The sequence below is a fragment of the Poecilia latipinna genome, unplaced genomic scaffold (genome assembly GCF_001443285.1).
Source record: "Poecilia latipinna isolate Pla-1442-1.1 unplaced genomic scaffold, P_latipinna-1.0 Scaffold836, whole genome shotgun sequence".
Taxonomy (NCBI): domain Eukaryota; kingdom Metazoa; phylum Chordata; class Actinopteri; order Cyprinodontiformes; family Poeciliidae; genus Poecilia; species Poecilia latipinna.
In genome coordinates this window covers 87,658-101,922 of record NW_015113452.1, presented here as the reverse complement: position 1 = coordinate 101,922, position 14,265 = coordinate 87,658, and the positions used below count along the sequence as shown (strand labels likewise).

The 14,265-nt window shown below is 38.8% G+C and overlaps 1 protein-coding gene across 8 annotated transcripts in view; it reads right to left on the bottom strand.

Annotated features, from left to right (window-relative positions):
* Window positions 1-476: 476 nt before the first annotated feature.
* hps3 (HPS3 biogenesis of lysosomal organelles complex 2 subunit 1) overlaps window positions 477-14,265 on the bottom strand; it is a 20,799-nt gene continuing 7,010 nt past the window's right edge. For 6 of the 8 annotated variants that reach the window (XM_015047600.1, XM_015047605.1, XM_015047601.1 and 3 more), the window contains 18 exons: window positions 13,888-13,964; window positions 12,959-13,076; window positions 12,601-12,754; window positions 12,449-12,531; window positions 11,061-11,235; window positions 10,903-10,984; window positions 10,004-10,161; window positions 9,732-9,833; window positions 6,695-6,803; window positions 5,656-5,876; window positions 5,075-5,252; window positions 4,678-4,911; window positions 3,976-4,170; window positions 3,384-3,560; window positions 3,198-3,302; window positions 2,409-2,615; window positions 2,243-2,330; window positions 477-1,337 (listed from right to left, as the gene is read on the bottom strand). In XM_015047600.1, the coding sequence (XP_014903086.1) occupies window positions 1,210-1,337; window positions 2,243-2,330; window positions 2,409-2,615; window positions 3,198-3,302; window positions 3,384-3,560; window positions 3,976-4,170; window positions 4,678-4,911; window positions 5,075-5,252; window positions 5,656-5,876; window positions 6,695-6,803; window positions 9,732-9,833; window positions 10,004-10,161; window positions 10,903-10,984; window positions 11,061-11,235; window positions 12,449-12,531; window positions 12,601-12,754; window positions 12,959-13,076; window positions 13,888-13,964 (2,591 nt within the window). In that variant the 3' untranslated portion in view covers window positions 477-1,209. Of the gene's footprint in view, window positions 1,338-2,242; window positions 2,331-2,408; window positions 2,616-3,197; window positions 3,303-3,383; window positions 3,561-3,975; window positions 4,171-4,677; window positions 4,912-5,074; window positions 5,253-5,655; window positions 5,877-6,694; window positions 6,804-9,731; window positions 9,834-10,003; window positions 10,162-10,902; window positions 10,985-11,060; window positions 11,236-12,448; window positions 12,532-12,600; window positions 12,755-12,958; window positions 13,077-13,887; window positions 13,965-14,197; window positions 14,262-14,265 lie in introns of all 8 variants that reach the window. The other 2 variants (XM_015047603.1, XM_015047606.1) reach the window with 2 other exon arrangements.

Genomic DNA, 14,265 nt, shown 5'->3' with positions numbered 1-14,265 from the left:
GATATTTTGGTTTTAATGAGATATAAATATATATAACAAGTTTTAAAAATCTCGTTATAACGACAAAGAATTGGCATTAATATGGTTCCGTATAGATGTAATTACAGAGTTTACATTCAGTTGATGGACATTGCTAGCCTGATTAATGCTCATTATCAAACTGTAACCATCAGACGCTCATTCCCTTTCTACCAGGTCTCAGGATTTTTCCAGCTAAATGTACAAAAGAAAAAAAATAAAAAATAAAAACAGTTTAAATCCAAATTTCAGCTTAATCTGCAAACCCAGTGCAGAAACAGTCTGGAGACAAAATCACAAAACAATATTATTGGGATTGTTTTACAGTAAAGTAGCCAAAAATAATTAAGTTTTAATAAAATATTCCAGGAAATCAAAGCAAAATGCTTTTTTCAGAATGTAGTTTGAATAAAAGATTTATTTTCAATAAATACCAAAGAAAAAAAAGCTAAAAAAAGAAACTTTGTTCAACAAGACATCTCTCCTTACAGGTGTTTCATCTCTCCTTACAGGCGTTTCATCTCTCCTTACAGGTGTTTCATCTCTCCTTACAGGTGTTTCATTTCATCTTACAGGCGTTTCATCTCTCCTTCAGGCGTTTCATCTCTCCTTACAGGTGTTTCATCTCTCCTTACAGGTGTTTCATCTCATCTTACAGGTGTTTCATCTCTCCTTACAGGTGTTTCATCTCTCCTTCAGGCGTTTCATCTCTCCTTGCAGGCGTTTCATCTCTCCTTACAGGTGTTTCATCTCTCCTTACAGGCGTTTCATCTCTCCTTACAGGTGTTTCATCTCTCCTTACAGGCGTTTCATTTCATCTTACAGGCGTTTCATCTCTCCTTACAGGCGTTTCATCTCTCCTTACAGGCGTTTCATCTCTCCTTACAGGTGTTTCATTTCATCTTACAGGTGTTTCATCTCTCATTACAGATATTTTACTCAGACATGAACGAAATGAAGCAGGAAGTGAAGTTTGATTGGAATCCATGATAAATAATCACCAGTCTATGATTTTACAGCCATAAAACTGATTAAAAGATTCAGATTTACATCAAGCAACTTTAAAAATTCACATCCTGATAGTAAAAAACTAAACTGTTGTGACTCCGCAGCAGGAACAGGAAGTCGTTTTCAGATTCATCCATCATGATCGAATGTTTGCTTTGCGTTTGTTTTTGCTGAGTCAGCCTCTCAGGCCGGCAGGTGTCTCTGGGCGCACGTCAACAGGTGAGGCAGGAAGTACGACGCCGAGCCGTCGTCTGGCAGGAGCTCCAGAAACTCTGCCGGGCTCGTCTCCATGGCAACCACCACCAGCGTCTCTGTTGGCATGGAAACCACAGCTGATGAATTGACGTTAGCATTTTGTGTCAGTAAAGCAGAATATAACAGACTATTGGGCTCTAATTCGTTAAAGTGATAATATTATGAGAACAGAGTCTAATATGAACTGGATGAAGAATATTTACCAGATGAAAATCGTAAAATTACGAGAAGCGAACGAGAAAAGAAGCTTCGATTTATCGAGATCTGACGGGACAAACCAGTCCCACAGCTGTTTGCACCAAGTCCTGCTGCTGACGATAATGTGATGCTGATGTGTGGAAACATTAAGAATGTCTTCATTTGTAAAGGCACAAGTAAAACTTCACAACACGTTCAGTGTCCTTCATTGTGACGCAGCTTTAAATACAAATTCTCATAAAATTACAACTTAACTGGTACATCATCATCACTTCTTTTTTTCATAAAGTCAGACCAAACTTTTCTTGTTTAGCTTAGTTAAAATTACTAAAATTATTTCTATTTGCTAAATGCCAGAAAACGTGTCGAGGACATTTTTTTTTTAAATTTTCCTCAAATTCAAAAGTTTACAAATATTTGTCCAGAATCTTTAAAATGTTAGACATGTTTGTTTTTCCACTCAGTGGGTTGAGAATCCAGACATTTTATTCAAGTAAGAGTAGAAATACTTCATAATAAAATGACTCAAGTACAAAGTGCACTGTAGAAAAAATACTACTAAAAGTACACTTCTCAAATAGTTACTGAAGTAAATGTACCCAGTAACTACCCAAGTGAATATTACAAATTGAACTAATAAACTGAAGTTGAACTTTGTTTTAAGACTCGAATCTGTAATTTAAGCTTTTACATCTGATGTTATTAAACCGTTTTGATAGTCAGCTGGTAGATTTTTCTGCTACAGTTGGGACATTTCCTCCACCTTTCAGCGCTCCGAGCAGGACGCCGTTGTCAGCGGCCGCTCTCGTCCGGCTGCACAGCTCAGGAAGAAGCTTCTGCCACCAGAGAGCCTGAAGAAAACATGAGAAAAACTCAATAAAATGTTTAAAAAAGCCACACAAACAAAATAAAGTGAATGAAGGACATGCCATGTGTTTGTCCTGTAGCTGGTGGTTGGCGTAGGCTATGATGGCCTGAGGACAGCGGTCCAGCAGCCGCTCAATGCTGCGGCCATACTGCCCCCTTCTGGTGGCACAGAGGAGGTGCAGGCTGAAGCCCCACAGCGTTTCCTCCGACAGACTCTCCAACAGAGGAGCGACGTTTCCGATGGAGAGGGACGGACCGCAGAGCAACGACTGCAGGACAGAGCAGCAGGGACAGTTACATCAGTCTGAGCTCTCATCCAGAGAGCTACGGGAGGGGAGAAGGGCCACAAAACAAAAGAGAACAATAATTCTGACTTTAATCTGAGAATGAGAACTCTGGCTTCTGATTTTAAAGCTTCCGAGGGAAAAAATGTAAAAGTTCTGAGGGGGAAAAAAATTACATTTGGGGGAAAAGTCAAACTTCTGAGAGAAAAGTCATATTAAAGTTAGAATTTATAGAAAAAGACAATTCTGAGAAAAAAAGTCAAAATTTGGAAAAAAAGTCAAATTCTGGTGGAAAGTCAGAATTTGCAGAAAGACTTAATTATGAGAAAAACGTCAGAATTTGTCAATTAAAGTCAAAATTCATACATAAAGTATGAGTAAAGTAAAGTCAGATTTTTTCTGATAAAAAAAACCCAGAAATCCAAAAGATGTCAAGATTCTGAGAAAAAAAGCTAAATTTTGAGTTCAAAATCAAAATTCTGAGTTTAAAGTTGGATTTATGAGAAAATCTGAATTATTTTTTAGTGGCTCCTCTCCTCTTCCTTATCCATCCTTCCGTCTGCACACCTGCAGTTTGTGCAGCGCCTCCTGGTGTTGGTAGCTGGAAGCGTGAGCCGGGTTCAGGATGGTGAGCCACGGGTAGAGGGCGCCATAATGAGAGCAGCAGCTGATCTGAACACAAAGCACAGAGCAGCCTGAAGTCAAACCGCCAGAGGAAAAGCTCTCAGATACAGATGGCGGTGTAACCTTTACCAGGTCATCCGCACTTTTCAGCGACTTGTGTTGTGTTGGGGATTCGCCGGCCGTCAGTCGGTCGATGTAAACCGAAGCGAGTCGGAACAGAAGCTCCTGGATGACGGCATCCTGGGAGGACGCCATGAGCATCGCCTCCCAGAAGTCCACCTGCAGGCTGCTCTCACATCCCAGCTCCTGCAAACGAACAACATCAGTTCCTACAGAACATCTGCAGCAATCAGAAAGACCAGTGGAGGAAGAGAACGGCGCCCCTAGCGGACATAGGGGGTATTGTTCTGATGGGTTACCTCACAAAAAGAAATTAATTCTTTCGAAAGAAAGAAAGCAGTAAACAGAGACAAAGAAAAAAGAAAAACAAATAAAAGAAATCCAAGAAAGAACAAAACCAAATGGATCAAATTTTAACCAGTTTTCTGCACCAAAGACTTAAGAATGTAAAAACACATTTCACTTTAAATTGTCATTTTTTTTATCACTCTGACTGTATGGAAAACAGATGAGGATATATTTACAAATATAAATAGCTGGGGAACAGAAAAGGCAACAGATCCTCTCCGTGTCCACCAGGGGGCTCTGCAGCAGCACGGACCTTAAAGACGTGATCGGCCGGCTCCAGCTGAACCTTGTTGTTTTCGTGTAAAGCCACCATGGCCGCCACCAGGAGTCCAGGCTGGGAGTCGGCCAGCTGGCCGGCCAACGCCGTCGGACACACCTGAGGGCGTTTCCCTCCTCCTGCGTGCAGCAGCAACCTCGGCTCCTCGATGAACCCGTACACCAGCAGCATCTGAATACACAACACAGAGTTCAACCCACATGTTGTTTACAAAAAAACATGCAACACATCTATCTGAAAATATGTAATTATTATTTTTACATGCAGTTAAAACCTGATATTCACAGACTTTTCCCCTCATGTCTGGAGTTGCATCAGATCAAACTTTTCCTGTTTCAGGTCAGAATTACTAAAATTACTCTTGTTTGCTAAATGCCAGAAAATGCGCAAGAACATTTTTTAAAGATTTTTTTGTAACTTTCTCTGAATTTAAAAGTTTAAACTTTGGAAATTTACAAATAAACTTCTGTAAGTAATCGTCACTTATTTACTCAAGAACAGAAGGTCTTGTGAATTCATTCAATGAAAGTTACACAAAAGTCTAAAAAAAACAAAAGGTTCTTGCTAAGTTTTCTGACATTTAAAAGACATAATAATAATTTTGATAATTCAAAACAACTTGAAAAAAGAAACATTTCGTCAGATTAAACTCCAGACAGTGAGAACAGTCTGACACACCTCAGAGTGTCGCTCCATCAGCTCTGTGTACTGCGCCATGTTGCCCAGGCGCAGCATCATGGTCGCCATGGTGATCGTCAGAGGCACCGCCTCGCCAGCCGTTTTCTCCAGACGTTGTAAAATCTGCAGCGTTGCAGCCGGGTCGACGTTCATCATGCACGGGCTGGCGCACACACTGACCAGCATCGAGGGCTCTGATTGGCTGAAAATTCTAGTGACCTCATCTGCATCTTCCTGATTGGATACAAAGACGGAAAAACTCAGTTTTAGATTTTTTTGTTTGTTTGTTTAACGTCATTATTCTATGAGCTTAAAGGTGACCAATTATGCTTCTTGAACTGGTTAGGATCGGTTGGGTCTGTCATTAAAATTCAGAGAGAATTTAAGGTTTTCATACCTGACTGAGGCTCTGGTCCGTTTCCTCTAACAGGTAATTTTTCAGATAAAACAGGAAACCAGGTCCATAGGAGTGAGGGCTGCCTGGGAGAGGACGGTTTCTGGACATGACCTCAGTGACCGACAGACCGGACATCCTGTAGTACGGCAAAGCCAGGTGGTAATCCTTCTGACCGCCCCTAACAGGACACAAAACAAGAGATGGGCTTCATTAAGCTAAACGGGCAAGATGGAGAGTCCCCACAAAAGGTTCAGGAGGAATTTACAACTGTAGCTGTGACTGAGTTGGTGTAGCACTTTAGCATTAGCTTCCACTAATTACTGTACTGGTGTAGCACTTTAGCATTAGCTTCCACTAATTACTGTACTGGTGTAGCACTTTAGCATTAGCTTCCACTAATTACTGTGTTTGTGTAGCATGAAAACCAGGTTGCAAATAATTGCAGTTTTATTGATGTGCTCATTGACAAGTGATGTAATCCATCAAAATATAGAAAGACAAGTTATTTAAAAGACATGATACGAGTTGAACATTAAGGATTCATTTTTAATCAGTCTGAGCAGAGTTTAGAGCGCTGGTACCTGCTGAAACTGTCTCCAAGCTGGGCGCAGTTCTGCCTGAACGCCTCCTCCAGCTCCTCCATCTGCTTCTGGACGGCCATTTTTCTGGCACCTTCACTGGCCTGCCGGTGCTCTGATGACTCCAGCAGGGAGGAGCGGAGGAGGAGGTGGGCTTCGCTGAGGAGGTGACGAAGACTCAGGCCCTGTGGGTTAGTCTCTGCGTAGCGCTGGCGGTACTCAACCTGGCACATACAAACAAGTCACTCCTAAAAACTCAAAATGACCCCAAGACATAAATACCTGTCAAAAGACATAGAACATGTCAAATATTTATTCAGTTTAGGGCTGGGCAATAAATTAATAACATATATTATGATATATACGCACTGCATTCTGGGGGACGTAGGCAGAGGAATGTTTTTAGCTGCTCAATCTCTCACGGCTAGCTAAGCTGGGTTGGTGGAATCGCTCCCACTTTGGTTACCTAGCAACAACTTGGCGAGTAAGTTTTGGTTACCTAGCAACAACTTGGCGAGTAAGTTTTGGTTACCTAGCAACAACTTGGTGAGTAAGTTTTGGTTACCTAGCAACAACTTGGCGAGTAACTTGCAGGAGCAGCTTAAAGTTTCTCCACTGTGTCTCATTACTCTTTAAAAATAAAAATCAATGGCATGGAGTGAAAACTGTGGTTGAAACAGTAAAGGTCATGCCAACAGTTTGGCAATATTTTAGATATTTAAAACAAAAAACTAGTCAATAATTATAGATTATTGATTGATATAAAACGCTTACATTGTGACAGCTTTTCTGCCATATTGTCCAGCCCCAATTCATTTATTTATTTCAAACAACAAAAAGTAAAAACAATAATAAGACAAACTGACATGAATTTTTACACAATTTGTCGGAAAGGAGCAGGTAGAAGATACACAGCAGTTAAACCTTAAAGGATTCCCACATTAATGAGGCTTAGACCTCATATACAGAAACTTTTAAATTATTATAATACTGTGAATCCTAACCACATTTATGATGGTTATTTTAGAGAGTTTGTTGTTACCATCTCCTGATAGAGCGTGATGGGAGGTACGGTGTCGACAACATACAGATTCCACCCGTGTCCAACAGGACTGGTTTCTTTGGGGGAGGAGATGGTCCACCTCCTGCTCCTGAGGTCAAGAACAGGAAACACAGGTCAGAAACACACAACACCATGAGAATCTGGGAAATCCTCCACTTATTGTCCTTCCATCTAATCCCAAACATTTCCAAAGTGTTTCATCTCCATATATATCCACTTGGAAACTGTCTGCAAGCTGTTCAGCATTTAAATAAAAACAAAGTATTACAACTGAAAAGTAGAATCATTTCTTTAGTTTGTAAAACGTTGCACACCAAATCTTATGGATCTGTGCCATGCAAACTCTGAAACTAACCTTTTTTGTTTAATTACAGAAAACATCAGAAAAAAATAAAATAATCTGCGCTCCAAATGAAGAACTGGAATCGTGCACTTTGGAAAGGGAGGGGGAAAAAGTTCAAATAAGTTTAGAAAAACCTCAGTTAAAATTTACCAGAAACATCAAAACAAACATGTCTATATTATCCAAAAATGAATAAAAATCAGTGGGTTTCACTTTGCAGCAAAACTAACTAAAATTATCTCTGCTTGAGAAGAAATAAACACTACAGACACAATAAATGTAGAAATACATGGAAACTTCATCTACAGGTTTGCAAAGTGATAATTCTGTTATATCAAACAAAATAATAATAATCTGAACATCTGAGTTTACCAGATTTAAACAGGCAGGCAGTTTTTCCTTTTAGCTATGCTGCTGTATTTATGGCTTTACTAATCGCTTCTCTGACTGGTATGATGCATTAATTAACTGGTTATAATTTACACTTAAATGATAAAAGTAAATGATTAATAAATTAAGCTGAAGGGAAAATTTTCCACAACCTCGTCTAAAAACCAACAAACTGATTTATATTTTCCATAAAACTTTGTGCAACTGTTAAGGATAAACTTGGGCAATTTCTGCTCTTTAAAAAAACAAAACAAATCTATGCATTGTTTGAAGAGTACAAATCAAGTTTCCCATTGTGGAAATTAAAGTTTTCATTAAACATCTCGTTTTATATGAGACATGCATGAAAAACTAAAAGGAGAAGAAAGTGTTCACCGTTACTGCAACCACAACAAACACTTTCAGTAAGAATCTCTCTGAATCCATGCAACTAAAAACAACAGGAGAGCAACAGAGCAGTTAGTCAGCATGTTAACATGACGGAGCAGAGCATCTGTTCTATAGAGGATCTGTGTATTGATCCAAAAACTGCATTTGGTCAGATACATGAAGCAGGGGTGTCCAAACTTCATCACATGGATCAAAATCAACTCAAATGTTTTCATGGTGCAAGAAAGTGAAAAAAAATAAAATATTGATTTTTGTTTTATTTGTTTTTAATCCAAAACTTAAGAAGGATTTTTCGTGATTCTTGTGTCATAATAAATCCACCTAGTTTTCAAATTGTTCTGAACTCAACTGAACAAATTTACTCAGTTATAAACAGGATTTGGGTCATTTTCTTTCAAAACACTTGTAATATTTAAAGGAGTTTAATAACTTCAATAAAGGTTGATGCAGAAAAGTCTCTGGATAAACGTGGATCTGGTTATTATAAAAGCTCGGTTACAAAAATTCGATTACTTTCTGTTGTTCTTAACATTTTCCATTGTAAGAAAAATGTTTGTATTATAAATTTGACCCTGATTATGAATTAAAAAAATCTCCGTCTGCAACAAGCTGCGCTGAACGGGCCACAAACTCTGTCCAGAGGCCACAAACGGCCCCCAGGCCTCACACTGGACACCCCGGGTTAAAAACCCCCAGGAAGGTTGTTGCTCTGATTTATTGTTTATTTTTGTAATTTTTGAAAAATATATACATTTTAAAATATATTTAGATATACTTTTTATATTTAAAAATATATTAACATTAGGAAATTAAAGAACCTCTTTAAAAAAATAAATTGGGAAATTAAAGGACCTCTAAAAACTCTGGTTAAATTAGTTAAAAAGAAACCGACAGAAGTCTTGTTTTAGTCCACACTTTGACTTCATGACATCATTAGTTTGCTCACACCAGGTGCAGTTAGGCGAGTTAACGGCAGCTAAGCTAGCTCTAATCTCTAAACGGGTCTGGTCGTCTCTTTCAGGCCAAGCTGCAGCATCGCACACAAATGTAAACGTATATTTAAACTTTAATAATTAATCACATGGAAACTGAACCAATAAAGACCAGAAGCAAAGATTTTTATATGTATATTAAAAAGATTTTTCCAAAGTAAATCTCTTGTGATCATCGGAATATGAATGTTGTCACTTAGAAAATAGGACGAGTAGCTGCTTTTCCAATAATCACAGAATTGGGCAAATTGAAATTACAAAATAAATTTGCTTAACGAAAATACCAATTTAGGAAAAAAAACACGTTTTTTGATAAAGTTTTGGCGTCTTGGCTTGAGGGGGTTCATTGGCTGAATCAAATTTAGTTTATTTCACAATACTGCAATGGAAACATTTTTTCGCATCACAGGAGTCACATGATCAACAGCCGGATGTTACCACTGGAAGAAACGACAAAGACGACAGGAAGTAGAAGGAAGATGTGCGCCGTTTTCAGACAGCACCGCACTGTTCATAAAACGTTGTGTCATTTGAAAGCGTTGAATCAATAATAAGTTTTCTCGTGAACAAACTTATTCACAAGTGATTTTAATTTAATTTCTTATAAATTTGCAAAATTGTGTTTTTTCGACATTAGCATTATATGTGCACAAAGATTTGTGCACATTCGTCATGGAAACGCAGCTACTGTCTCAACATCACCAGAAAACAAACCTGTAATCGAGAGAAAACAGAAATGGCCGTTTCCCAGTTTCTCTTAAGAACAAACTGATTTCTTTAAAAATGGTGTAAACATGAGATTTTACGCATTTCTGCAAAGCAGCTTGACCTGAAAATGACAACCAGCTCTCCGGTGGGTCAGGTTTGGGGGATCTGGCTGGCTGGTTGGGGTTTGTCTTACAGGAAGGGGCGTGACAGGAGGTTCTCCAGAGCTGGGGTGGTTGCGGGATCGATTCCCACCGCAAGGAAAATACCAGTCAGCATGTTGTGCTCTTTCAAATCGCTAAAATCACAACACATACGTACAATAAAAAGATTTACAAATGCATGTCTGCCTGTGGGGACTACTGCTGTTCAGAATGTTGTTTAACAATTTAATGAGATATTTGATTTTAAAAATGGAATATACTAAACGACGTGTGTCGGTTTGGATGCAGCATGTGCGTCACCTACAGGCCCCGGCGCTGTGTGTGGCGTTCTGCTTCCTCTGGTGCTTCTGTATCAGCAGTGGAGAGGAGGACAACATGGCGGCCGTAGACACACAGCGTCCGCAGACCAATAAATAACTGCATTCTGAGCGCACACACCTCCAGGCTGCACGGTGGGCAGGCCTGTAAAACACAAACATAAGTTCTTCTCACAGACGCTCACAATGTGCTCCAGAAGATATGAAGATCACAAGACAGACTTTTAAGCAGTGGAGGGCAGACATCTGCTAATCTGCTGGTGCTTGTGCTAATTTTTCACTTAGCACTTTTGCTAACATAAAAAAGGTTTTGTGCACTTACCTTAGCTTTTGTTTTTTTTTTTTTACTTTAAAGCATAAATTTACTTGTTCAACATGAAATTAAAGTTAGCAACTTAGCACTAGCTTCCACTAAATATCTGGTTGATGTATCATTTTAGCATTAGCAGAATGTTTATGATTAGTGGCTTAAAGTTAGCACAACTAACTCTTTAGTTAGCGGTGTTTACTACTGCATTTACGTAAAGAAGTTGAACAACATGAACAACTAGAGGGTGATAAATAAGATACAAATGGATAAATATCATCAGAAAATGTCACCAACATGCCGATAACTTGCAAAGGGAAGTCTTTAAAATTACAATAAATTAAAAGATAAGGATTGAACAATTGTTGTTTAGCAAACAAAAAGTATTTTATCTATCTGAACGGACATAAACAGTAAAGTTTTAGTCCAATTTAAACAGTAAAGTTTTAGTCCAATTCAATCTCAGACAGTTTTTACAGTGCATGTAAACATTTGGTGTAAAATTTCAAAGAGACCAAAACAACCAAAATTGTATCATCATCATCATTTATTGTCCTAAATAAAGTAAATGAGTCAAACCTTCATGGTGGTGTCAATGTAGGGGTCTTCAACCCTGGCTGCTGCTGCGGCACAACGCACCGTAAACGACTGCAGCGCATTCCTGCAAATCAAAACAACCATAAAATAATGGTGAAATCAGTAAAATGTTCATATTTCATGTTGAAAATTCAGCACACCTGGTTATGACGTGCAACAGGTGATCTGTGAGCACCGCCTGCAGCACCTTCTCTGGATACTGATAGGTGGAGAGGGCCTCAACTCCACCCCTCAGACTGTAGAGGTATCCCGCATTGGGAAGAGAGAAGAAGCAGAACATGCAGGCCGGTTCGTCCGCAGACGCCGACTGCTTACCTGGAGACAGAGAAATTATTTCAAAACTAATCTGTTTTCAAAAGCCTCTGTGACAAATCCTGTGTGGCCCTTTTTTTTTTTTGTTTAATCAATTTTTAAAATAGGTGTTTAAAAATTTTGATTCTGTGACAACGCTGAGATTTCCCACACTCCTTGAAGGCAGCGTAAAGGTGGTGAAATTCTAAGCTAGCGCTACGAGTCTGCAGTAGTTGTGACTTCGGGTGACAGATGTCACCCGAATTTAAATCATTTAGGATTTAAATTCGTTTCCATGGAAACAGCTTTCCTCATCAGGTCTTCACATCAGTGCAATTTGTGCTGTTGCTGCTACAGACATAATAAGAAATAAGCAAACATTTGATGTCAGAGTTTGCACAGAAGGTTTTGGTGTCACTAAGGGGAAAAGCTAACCGGTTCTGATCAGGTTCATGGACTTTGGGAGAAATTTTCCAACCAGCAGAAAAAAAAAAACAATTAAAAAAAACTGAACAAAAGTGAGAAAAATGGAAAAGAAACAGAGAATCCTCTGAGAGTTTAAATTAATAATAATAATATTAGTTAATGTGCGTCAGACCAGCTGTGTTAACCTTCACCCCCAGAAAATACAATGGAAAAACGGCACGCAGGCTTTCCACTGCGGGTTAAAGGGTTAACCTCTGAGTGAGTTTTAATTAAGTGGCTCATATTCAAAGGTATTAATGTTTGAGTATTAATTAGGTGTGCACCGATTGAAGTTTTCTGGCTGATCGCAGATTACCGATCTTTAAAACGCCTGACCTGCTGATTCCGATTCTTTTCTTTTTTTAAATGTCGCCAAACCAGCAAGAAAGACGCCGAGTTGGCAACAAATCTGGAACAAACTTACGGAAAATTGTAAAACAGCCGAAACCCTGAGTTCCTTTAAATTTAGATTAAAAACTAAAAGTGCTGAAATGTGCCGTACAAATAAATTTAGATTTGATCTGAAAAGTGTGACGACTATTAACTGCAACCATGTAGACATGACCTGGTGGGCGGGGCGATCAGTCAAACATGTCCGACAGGAGAGCAGAAGAGGACAGAGGTTGACTTTTTGACCTGAGCTGAGGTAGATAATATCACAGGTTAAAATCGGTGCATCCCTAATTTGAATGTTTATCTTAAATGCCTGGTTAAGCTGAGCAGGAAGTTTGTAAAGACGGTGAAGTGGGGCCGTCATGGCGCTGGTACTTACTGGTGAACACGGGGTGGAGCTGCAGCGAGTGGAGCTGAGTCTCCTCCACACTGCAGCCTTGGAAGAACTCTGGAGTAAAACGCCTGCAGAAGAAAAACGTCCAGGTTGCCATCCTGAAACATCATCACAATGCAATGACAACAGAAAAGCACCTGAACAGAAGGTAGGAGAGCGTGTAGCGCCTGCGGTCCTCCAGCCCGGTCTGCTCCACGCTGACCGGGACGTCGCAGGCTCCGGCTCGGTCCCCCAGCAGCTCCTGGTGCTTCGGAACCAGCAGGAAGTCGCTCTGCTCTTCTGGATAATCTTCTAAACACACAAACACAGAATCCACCAGGCTGGACGAAACGGCTGAAAAACGTACCACCAAATGAGCATTTCAAATCGATAACTATCGATTAGTTTGTCTAAACATCTGCCAAACTGGCGACATGACGGTTCCTCTTATTCTACATTTAGACTCCAGCAGAGCATGTAGAAATGAAACGCTGTTGATGCGAGTCGTGTTTTTACCACTTTTAAAGGAATCTGATGGCTCCTCTACGCCTGTGGCCTCGGCTGTTGCCTCCAGTTTCAGAACCAGAACTTCAAGCTCGGCCTGGACTGCCACATAACCTCCACACAGCGCCACCTGAAGGGGAAAACGGGCACAAAGCTTTAATATTTTCAATGTCTGCAACGATAAAGCAAAACAAACTGAGTCAAAAGAGTTTTATTTTCAACAACTAGACAGGCAGGTAAGTATCTAGATGCTAATTTTGTGCATTTTAAATGAATAGTTTAAAATAAATCAGGGCATTTAATTATAAAAACAAACTTGATGAGTTTTAGTGTCATGAAATTTAGCAGGTAAGATTCATCATAAACACGTCTGAGACTCACTGATAATTTAAAGGTTTATTAAAAAAGGCTGACTAATCTGTGAAGGTTTAAATTAAAACATTTATAATTTTGTCTCTGGAGAAACTTGTAATAAAAACATTGGTAAAACACTTAATTTTACTTTTACTATAAGACATTTCTTATGTTTATTAAAGCATGATAAACATATAAAATATAATTTTTAAAGCTTTTTGGGTTCATATAATGCAGACAAATAAAATTAAATACAAATGTTAGGACCGTAAAGTTCCTAAATGCTAATCCATTATTAGACTAAATAAATAAAAAGAAAAAAGAAACAAATCCTCCATTTTCCCAAAAAGCATTTTTATTTTACCATTATTAATCTCAGATTAAAAATGTGGTTCCTTTTGTTTATGTAGAATATATGTAAATATTTTAAACAGAAATAAAATAATTATCCATTTACTGAAAGATGTAACATGTAGAATATATATTAAAATACATATAAAAACTGAGTAAAACAACAACCCAGTTATTAAAACTGGAAAATGAAGTTTATATTAGAAAATATAAATCATAAAAAAAGTTTAAAGTACCTGCTTAGGAGTAAGTTTGGAGAGATGCAGGATGACCGAACGTTCAAAGTCCAAGACAGAAAGGTCCTGAGTTCGACCTGCAAAGACAAAATACAAAAATTAAAAAATCAGTAGCAAACAGACTAAATGGAAAAGTTTTTATTCGTTTAACATCATATTAATTCCCTCACAATGTCTTAAAACTTTAAAGATGTTTGTTAATCGTTTAATTTCTTGATTCATACATGAATTAATCACGACTCTCATGAAGTCAGACATGCTCTGTGGTGTGTTCAGGTTTTAAAATGTGTAAAACAAAACTTTAAATTACCTGGAGTCTGGCTGCAGCTCTGCTCCGAGTTGGACCAGGAGCCCTGGAGGTTCTGCTGGTTCTGCTGG